At 41.0% G+C, this 10,620-nt stretch overlaps 1 protein-coding gene across 1 annotated transcript in view; it reads left to right on the top strand.

Moving 5' to 3' along the window:
- The window catches only part of anos1a (anosmin 1a), a gene marked incomplete at both ends in the record, with an annotated part of 46,812 nt that extends 41,347 nt beyond the window's left edge, over positions 1-5,465 (top strand). The window contains 4 exons of the mRNA XM_084314881.1: positions 894-1,032; positions 2,730-2,968; positions 4,279-4,423; positions 5,413-5,465. Coding sequence (XP_084171007.1) covers positions 894-1,032; positions 2,730-2,968; positions 4,279-4,423; positions 5,413-5,465 — 576 coding nt within the window. The remainder of the gene's footprint in view (positions 1-893; positions 1,033-2,729; positions 2,969-4,278; positions 4,424-5,412) is intronic.
- Between the last annotated feature and the right edge of the window lie 5,155 nt (positions 5,466-10,620).

Here is a 10,620-nt window from a genome sequence, read left to right as displayed (position 1 = left end):
AAGGGGATGCAGACCAGAGAAAGACTTTCGTCTTGTTTACATCAGGGTCCCCCATTCTCAATTCATTATAACATATATGACATACATGACATACAGATAGACAGTACTGCTACATCTATACATTTATGACATACCAGATTTGCAAATACAGTACTGTTTGTGATACGAAAAGAGTCCAGAAAAGAGTGTATATACATTTGACGTAGAAACTGTACATTGGAGGAGGTTGGGTAGGTGGGGGGGGGGGGGGGGGGGGCTGTACATTGGAGGTGGTTGGGTGGGTGGGTGGGTGGATGGGGGGGAGGTTGGGTAGGAGGGGTGGGTGGGGGACACTGTACAACTGTACAAGCAAAACTGGGGGGGTGATATCTGCCACAGTATGTACAGTATGATTATGTACAGGTATACTGGTATAAATATACTATGGTAGTAGCCATACTGGCCAGTGATATAACTAATAAGAGTAGGTATGGGATATACAGATATAGATATAATATAGTGAACAGGGATATCTAGGTATATCAAAGCAGTTATAGATGTAGATATATACAATATATACAGTACGGTATTAATAAAGGTAAAGGTAGTAAAACAAAAACATATTTGTAATACATAAAGGTATTAGTAATAAATAATGAAGGTATTAATAATACATAATAAAGGTATTAGTAATACTTAATAAAGGTATTAATAATACATAATAAAGGTATTAATAATACTTAATAAAGGTATTAATAATACATAATAAAGGTATTAATAATACATAATACGGGTATTAATAAGGGTTCAAAGATTGTAGTTTTCTATTTGCTTCTGAATTCATTCCCATTTCTCCCTTACTCCCTCTTGTCAGTTAGATACTGTTCTAACATTATGTCTCCCTCCTTGTACAGGAAAGCTTTGCCAGCCTGTCCGGCCTCCTCTTCTCCTGTAAGTACAAGGTTCTCCTGCAGCCCGTCGGCACCAAGGGCCGCCCTCAGGCAGAGCGCATCAGTTTCCTCACACCCTCCTGCGCCGCCATCCAGGCCAAGAGTCTGAAAGCTCTCGTCTGTTCCGGGACGGAGGTGAGACACCCACAGCTGTACAGCACAATCAACTAAATACAAATTTTGTATATTAAGTAAAGCAAGAATTATATTTCTACCCATATTTGGAGAGTATACTTGCAATGTATTTTTGGTACTTCCTCAAGTTCAAGTTTCTTTAATAGTTGTCATACAGAAGTACAGAATACTTTTATACAAAATGCTTCTTACTGTTGCGCTCCAGAGACTGTGCAAGACAAGATAAGTATGAAATAAAATAACATAGTCAAATTAGAAGTAAAAAAATGAGGTCACAGTGTTCAGTTTAGACATATGTACAATGTTCGATGCAGAATAGACATAGTTACCATACAATATACAATACTGTGCAGTGTACTAATATACAATACTATATAGTGCAAGGCAGAAATGGAGAAATGGGACGAGGTGCAATTTAGGTACAATTCACAGTAGGTGTACGAGTTGTAGTGCAAATCCTTTATCAATAAATATAAAGTGTAAGTGTGTTTGTGTGATCTAAAGTGTGGAGAGTGGGTGCTGCAGTGTGTTGTTTGTTTGAGTGAGTGTGTGCGTGTGGGTGTGTGTGCTGTGTGCATTTGATGGTTGTTGCATAGTGATTATTGTTCGTTTAGCGATTATTGTTCGTTTAGCAGCCTGATGGCCTGGGGATAGAAGCTTCTTCTGAGTCTTTCTGTGCTCGCCTTAAGACTCCGGTATCGCTTGCCTGACCGCAGCAGTTCAAAGAGGCAGTTGTTCGGGTGGCTCGAGTCCTTAATAATTCTCTTAGCCTTCCCCTTGCACCGCTTGTTGTAAATGTTCTGGAGGGTGGGAAGCCCCCCTCCAATTGTGCGTTCGGCTGAACGTGTCACTCTTTGTAGTCTGCTACGGTCTTGTGCAGTGCTATTCCCAAACCAGGAGGTGATGTTGCCGGTCAGGATGCTCTCTATTGTACATGAGTAGAAGTTCCTAAGGATCTTCTGACTGACTTGGAACTTCCTTAGGCGCCTGAGGAAGTAGAGGCGTTGTCGTGCCTTCTTCACCACACTGTTAATGTGTGTGGTCCATGTCAAGTCCTCGGATATGTGGGCTCCGAGGTACTTGAAACTGTTCACTCTCTCAACCGGTGCCCCGTCGATGCTGAGGGGGCTGTAGTCCTTGACCCCCGACCTCCTGAAGTCCACAATCATCTCTTTTGTTTTGCTGACATTCAGGGAGAGGCAGTTCTCCTGACACCTAAGTGTAGTCTAAGTACACTTAAAAATATGTATGTTTACCAAACTTGACTTGTACCTTAGTAATTAAAAGTGTACTTTTTTGTTAAGAAAAAGTTAAAAAAAATACATAAAAAGTATCATTTGAATGGTTTCAATTTAACACAACTTTAGTATTCGTTCTCAATACATTAAAACAGTCATTCTTGGGTAATTCTGGTTATTTTCTACCTAAATTAAAATGTTTCATCATCCATCATCTGTGCATCATACCAGTTGATTCCAACCAAAGTCAACTGAATCTATCCATCCATCCATCCATCCATCCATCCATCCATCCATCCATCCATCCATCCATCCATCCATCCATCCATCCATCCATCCATCCATCCATCCATCCATCCATCCATCCATCCATCCATCCATCTATTGACCCTCCTTCCTCTGTCCAATCACTCTGTGTCCCCCTCAGGATTGGTTCCTCCCAAGATCCTGGCTAAGGCAGAAAACCTGACGGCGTCCTTCGATGCTCGCGGGGACAACGTGACGGCCGTCTTCAGCTGGGAGGTGTCTGTGCCCCGCCCCCCCGCCCAGCAGCTGACAGGCTACCAGGTGACGTGGACCGAGGTGACCTCCTCCATCAGCTCCACCCGTCATGGCGACAACAACCTGCCCCACAGCCTGATCTCCCAGTCCCAGATCCTACCTCCTGTAAGTCAATAGCCTTATCTCTGTTGTTCTGTTACATATAAACCATTAATGGGCGACCGCTGTCAGATAGCCTGGTTGGATGAAACTGTCCCCAGATCTGCAGGGAAAGGGACACAAATATCCCTCAAATAAATATTCCCATATGACTACTCATGTTTGTAGGGCTGTCGAGTTTATGTGTCCTCTCCTCTCATCCTACTTCTCCTCTCATCCTACTTCTCCTCTCTTCCCATCTCTTCTCCTCTATTCCTACTTCTCCTCTCTTCTCCTCTCTTCCCACCTTCTCCTCTCCTCATCTCTTTTCCTCTCATCCTACTTCTCCTCTCTTCCCATCTCTTCTCCTCTATTCCTACTTCTCCTCTCTTCTCCTCTCTTCCCATCTTCTCCTCTCCTCATCTCTTCTCCTCTCATCCTACTTCTCCTCTCTTCTCATCTCTTCTCCTCTCCTCTCATCCTACGTCTCCTCTCTTCCGATCTCCTCTCCTCTCCTCTCATCCTACTTCTCCTCTCTTCCCATCTCCTCTCTCCTCTCCTTTCCTTATATCCTACCTCTCCTCCTCTCTTCTTTCCTCTCCTCATATCCTACCTCTCCTCCTCTCATATACAACATCTCCTCCTCTCTCCTTTCTTCTCCTCATATCCTACGTCCTCCTCTCTTCACTCTTCCTCTCATCCTACTTCTCGTTTCCTTTTCTCTCTTCTCCTCCTCTCCTCTCCTCCCACCTATCCTTTCCTCTCCTCTCTTCTCCTCTCCTACTACCTCTCCTCTCTTCGCTCCTCCTCTCATCCTACTTCTCCTTGCCTCTCCTCTCTTCTCCTCTCCTCCTACCTCTCCTTTCCTCTCCTCTCCCGCACCTCTCCTTTCCTCTCCTCTCCTCTCTTCTCCTCTCCTCCTCTCCTCCTACCTCTCCTCCTCTCTTCTCCTCTTCTCCCACCTCTCCTTTCCTCTCCTCTCTTCTCCTCCTACCTCTTGTTTCCTCTCCTCTCTTCTCCTCTTCTCCTCTCCTCCTACCTCTCCTCTCTTCCCATCTCTTCTCCTCTCATCTTTTCTCCTCTAATCCTACTTCTCTCTTCTCATCTCTTCTCCTCTCTTCCCATCTCTTCTCCTCTCCTCTCATCTCTTCTCCTCTAATCCTACTTCTCTCTTCTCATCTCTTCTCCTCTCTTCCCATCTCTTCTCCTCAACTCTCATCCAAATCTCCTCTCTTCCTATCTCTTCTCCTCTCCTCATCTCTTCTCCTCTCATCCTACTTCTCCTCTCTTCTAATCGCCTCTTCTCCTCTCCTCCTACCTCTCCTGTCCTCTCTCAGAGGCGTAATGTGCTGGTGGTGTCGGGCCTGCGGGTGGCCAGGCTCTACAAGCTTGAGGTCCAGGTGTTGGGAGCTGGAGGAGAGGGTCCCGCGACCAGCCGCACCTTCCAGACCCCCGGTTCCCGTGACAACACCCTCAAGCATAGTAAGGAATCCCACTATAGGAACACCCCCTTTGGTAATGCATGACAGAAATAGGTCATTCATTGTGTTCAGAATTAATCGTGCACTCATCAGAGTCGTTATAGTCTATGCTATATTTGGTAAACATATCAGTTTTTAAGTGTAATTAGATTACACTTACAGCATATTAATGACTATCATACTAAACATGTGCTTTGAATTAGTACATGGAAGCACATAAAAGTACCAAGTATGGGAAAATAGACTCATTTATGACTTACAGTAGGAGCTCATACATATTCAGGATTGCTTCATATTTGGTTATTTGTATACATGCAGTTCTAAGGCATTGCCACATTTCCTTTCAAACTAATTTGGTTGTGGATGTCAGTAAATGGTTTACTGTTATAAGACACTTGGAGCAGAGCTGTTTCAAGCTGGGTGACATAGAGCTCTGCATAGGAGACTGGTGTGATGTGTTGGTATTTTAGTGTGATTGGTGTTATGTGTTGGTGTGTCAGTCTGTGTGGTGTTGGTGTATCTGTCCATCTATCTATCTGTGTCTGTCTGTCTGTCTGTCTGTCTGTCTGTCTGTCTGTCTGTCTGTCTGTCTGTCTGTCTGTCTGTCTGTCTGTCTGTCTGTCTGTCTGTCTGTCTGTCTGTCTGTCTGTCTGTCTGTCTGTCTGTCTGCCTGCCTGCCTGCCTGCCTGCCTGCCTGCCTGTCTGCCTGCCTGCCTGCCTGCCTGTCTGTCTGTCTGTCTGTCTGTCTGTCTGTCTGTCTGTCTGTCTGTCTGTCTGTCTGTCTGTCTGTCTGTCTGTCTGTCTGTCTGTCTGTCTGTCTGTCTGTCTGTCTGTCTGTTGGTGTGTCAGTCTGTCTGTTGGTGTGTCAGTCTGACTGGTGTTATGTGAAGATAGGTTGGAGATAGGTTTCCTCTTGACAACAGTGAGTTGTACTCATTGTACTGATGTGATCGTCTGAATGGTTGACATGTCTCTGTATCTGTCCCACAGGAACCAGACTGAGGAAGCATCACCAGAAGCATCCTATCATCGAGAGGCACTGAGTCCAAATGGCCAATCAGACTACAGAACTCAGGACATTTGAGATCCACAGTCGCCCCCCCTCCCCCCCCACTAGTTCCAGAGGTGTTTTCTCTATGATCACAATAACTACACAACGTAGAAACTCTCAGTTCATGAAGCAGTTCTATTTATATATATATATTAGTGCTGTCAATAGATAAAAAAAATTAAAACTAATTAATCTCACAATTTTCTGTAATTAATCTAGATTAATCTAGATTAAAAATCGCATGTTTCTACTTAAAACCGAAGCTTGTAACAGATATTTACTTGAGTAAAATCATGGAATTAATGTAAAATCAACACAAAAAAAGTATATTTATATTCAAAGACTATTTTAATAGCTTTCTTTGAATACAGTTTCTCTCCTGTGAAATACAAATGGTCAACAAAACTATCAACATTGACTCAGCTAGACCTCTTTCTTATATTATATTGAACATTTTTCACTCCATAGATTAATCTAGATAAAAAAATGTTAACGCTTTAAATAATTTAAATTAATCTCCAGAGTTAAAGCATTAATTTTGACAGCCCTAATATATATATATATTATATATATATGAACAGATTAGTCACTATATTCATTTGTTAAAGGGGAATGCCACCATTTCCCCCACTCTAGCTTTAGGAGAGAGTGGTTTGTGTTCACAAATATTGAAGAACATGTGTGAATAAAAAAAAATGGGTGGCGCTACCCTTTAACTGTATTCGCTACTATTGACTCGTTAAAAGAAAACAAAAAAATAACATTTTCGAATCATCATAATCATGGATTCAACGAGTCCCAAAGAAATCGATGCATCTGCTTTATGATCTCAGGGAAGCACGAGTTCATAAATTGCAAAGTAAAACGATTGCAGATAATATGCATTGTTGTCACGAGCTAAGGCCCCAGAAAAGACATGTCCAGAGCCTCAGACACAGTCAATTTTTGCAACAACAAAAAAAGTGAATTAGGTCAGTTTCCATCAATTGTTTTTTTTACCTTTCTACCTGAACATGGAACGTAGCAACGTCAGAAAAAAACATCCAATGGAAAAAAAGGAGCTTATCTGTCTAGAATGGACTACCATTCGGCAGATTGTTTCATGTCTGCTCATATGAAACCATATTATTTCTTGCTTTCTGAAGCAAGAGGAAGACAGAGAAGTGCAGTCAATATTCTGATGTTTGGGTGTTATATGGGAGCAATTGTAACAGGGTGATGTACTGTACCAGGTACCTAAAGCTATTAATCCATGAGATATGGGATAGGCATGACATGTTTACATCCCTCTGGTTACTGTGGCTTCTCCCAACAGACTAAATACAACAACATTATAATGAACACTTTACATTTTGCTCCGTTGCGTGATACTCTTGGTCACATTTGACGGCTCTCTCCAGCGCACTGAGCACAGCTCACAGCTCACAGTTCTGGGGAAGTTGTGGACGTTTACAGCCTTTTGCTGCATCGTTTCAGAACGTTGAGACCCAGTTAAGAATGTTTGTGCAGTGGAATCAGACCAAACAGCTGAACAGTTATGTAAGAGTTTATCCTATACGTCATTATTTATTATATGAATGTGTTTCTGTCTATTCACCGCATAAACTGTTTAGAAAAATGTTTAAAAAAGAACACCTCAAGTTAGTGTAAAACGTTTTTTGTGCAATTGAGGAAGTTTTAATTGTTTTTATTTTGCCGTTTCCATCAAGCTTTTCTAATGCGATACTTGTGCATAAAGATATGTTAATGGCTAATATAATTAATATAATAATAATTCATATTGTGAAGCTCTATTAGAGAATCCATTGGCCCTAGCAGTGCAGTCTCAACAGCCAAGGTTCTCTTCATAAGAGAGGACAAGCTGATAAAGCCACTATTATTGTTAGACACAGAATATTAAAGTGTTAATCCTTATTATATTATTATATTAAAAGTTGTTGCAATAGCCATTCAATGTGTTTGCGTTCTGTAAGCACTTCTCTATTATGCTAGTGTCCATTCCATGGTCAGCTATTCCCGCCAAAAGTGCAAATATAATGCTTTCACATGAAATGATGCGTGCACTCATAGCAAATGACACATGACAAAGGCGGAAGTGAAGAGCCGACGTAGGTGAGGCAAGAAGTCGCGGTGCAACTGAGGTTACCAGCAGTCTCCACATGGTGTCGCCAGATCCACCAAACAAATTATCGTTAGGATAACACTTTAAGGTCCTACCTCAAAAGTTTTAATTGTATTCAGTTATTTTTCTTTAACAATGCTAACAATGTTGGTGAAGAAGAATAATAGACATAAAACATAAGGCATGAGTAGCTGGATTAGTGTAATTTCATGGTATACTCAGTATTAAATCAGTCTGATCGTTTTGCATGTAAAAAAAAAAAATCTTAGATTGATCACTTTCACTGCCTGGTCCCACTCAAGTGAACATGTTCTAAAAATCATAGAATAAATCTATATCCATTTTAAATAAAACATTGTTACCTCATGTTCATGGCTCCATAGGACGATTTCATCCTCTTAAAAAGATATCTGGAACCCTAGCCCTATTTCTTACTTACCAATGACAATGTTGAACAGTAGAGTCCTTTCTCAGCACAATCCATGCTGTTCCTCATACTAGCTCCGGATAGTTAGCTCACAAACCAATGCAGAGTCAATGGGGTGGAGCTGCTGTCTGTGCAAGCTGACTGTGGCTTACTGAAATCTACTTTGTGTTCACAGAGTAGATTTCAGTGAGCCTCAGTCAGCTTGTGCTAGGGTTCCAAAAATCTGAACTATCCCTTTAAGTTAAGCCAATAGCTTCAATAATATACGATTGTGTGTTTTATTAGCCACCATTATGGAATGAAAGTCCTCATTTACAATTTTATTAAGAGGAAAAAAGAAAAGAAATCCCACGTCACATATCCTGATAGGGTTCAGTGTTATTGTAGTTCTGCTAGATATGCTAGTTATGGTAAAGTATTTTTGTTTTGAATACTGTATGTAGTGTAATCTGTAAATGCTGTATATACCGTTTGTCTGTATTTATTATCTCTGGTTTATTTGTATGTTTGAGTGTCTACTGTAAACATTATACATCTTTACTGTGAGTTCAGCCTTTTGTAGACCACTAGAGACCCTGTAAAAAAATATGTTTTTTTTTTAAGTAAAGATGAATTCCATGTCAAAAAAGCCTATTTGTTTTTTACTCTGAAGAATGATTTGATCCTTTTTCTTTCCACTTGTCTCATCAGTGTATTTTCTTCAATATTTAAAGGGGCACTTCACCAAAAAAACAATGCTGATTTATTTTGCACATAATCTCACACGCATCCAATAACTCTAAACAGTTTTGCACATTCATTTAGTTTGACAGTGTTGTGGAATGCTCTAACGCAATCACCAACATCTTTAGCCCGCTGGTGGTCAAGCCTCGGTATCCCATCCTCGTCGCCATTCTGTTGTGGAATATTCAAATGAGCCATGACAGTATGCTGTAGGAATTCAGATCCAGTCAGTTTGTATACAAATATACAAATATAGAACAGTTTAATATCTGCTTCCAAAGTGATCAATTTATAATCAGAGACAACATGTGTACACAGAAAGCATCTGACCAGAAAGTGACAAAGAGCTCTTGGTCAGACACACATTAAATACATAATCGATATGACGTACGTACATGAGATACCAGATATGACAGAAAAGGTAAACAAAATATGCCCTAGTGAGAGAATGAAATAACAAAGACGGCTAGGGCTTATGTTATGTCTTTCACACTAGAACTGGATAAATAGGCCAAATGCCATCTCCTAACCTTGGTTGTTGTTAAAGAGACACTGTCAGACTGTAGCCTAGTGTCTGGGGCTAGTTGATCATATTAACTAGTCAAGCTGTACAGAGGTTTAACACAGATGGACATAGATAACATTTCCCTCACATTACACGCTTTGTGTGTACACATGTTGTCTCTGATTATAAACTGATCACTTTGGAAGCAGATATTAAACTATGTTCTATATTTTTATACAAACTGACTCGATCTGAATTCCTACAGCTTACTGTCATGGCTCATTTGAATATTCCACAACAACAGTTATTGAGAGTAAATTACCTTGAATGGGGTCACCGGTGATGTCATCAGGGACATTGAATCCTTATGTTGTGTTAATTACAGCTCAATTAAATTATAACGATAGCAGTCCCTATAATGTCCCCTAAATTAACGTGTGCAAAATGCTGTAGAGTTTTTGGACACACACACACACACACACACCTACACACACACACACACGCACACGCACACACACACACACACACACACACACACACACACACACACACACACACACACACACACACACACACACACACACACACACACACACACACACACACACACACAGACACACACACACACACACACACCTACACACACACACACACGCACACGCACACACACACACACACACACACACACACACACACAAGGATCTCTGGGTTTAATAGCCACATGGTGTATTGGTGTATTCCCATTCAGCGCCGTGCATGGATCTTTCTGTGTCTGTTCATGTCACTGAAGATGGCTGTGCACACTGAGTGTGTGTGAATGTATGTGTTTATGAGGATATGACTTTCATTTATATTGCGCCCCCAGCCAATTTTTACATCGGTCCGGGGCGCAGCCTGGGGGAAAAAAGGAAGAAATAGACAGGACAATGGAGACAGGGAACCAGGCAGACGAACAGACAGAGAACATAAGTACACCTCAGACACACAACACAACAACAAAGTAACTCAATGATGCTCTAGAGTGAAAAGGTGGGTTTTAAGCAAGGCCTTGAAGGTCTGTAAGGCGTTGGCATACTGAATGTTGTGTGTGTATGCGTGTATGTATGTAGCCTTTATTTGTATCTGCATATGTGTGTGCATCTATGTGTGAAAGTGTATCAGATTAGATTAAAATGTATTGTCATCATTCAGCACAAGTACAGTACAACGAAAAGAAGTTGGCATCTAACCAGAGTGCAACGGTAACAGTAAAGTGCATAACAATATACACTATACAAGTGATTAAATGTGATATATATATAACAAGCTACTGAGTAATATGCTAAACTGTATGTACAGTATTATTATGTACAGTGATACAAGAATAAATA

This window comes from Notolepis coatsorum (assembly GCF_963971535.1).
Source record: "Notolepis coatsorum genome assembly, chromosome: 1".
Lineage (NCBI taxonomy): Eukaryota > Metazoa > Chordata > Actinopteri > Aulopiformes > Paralepididae > Notolepis > Notolepis coatsorum.
Note: the sequence above shows the minus strand (reverse complement) of the source record. Positions and strands in the feature narration are given on the sequence as shown.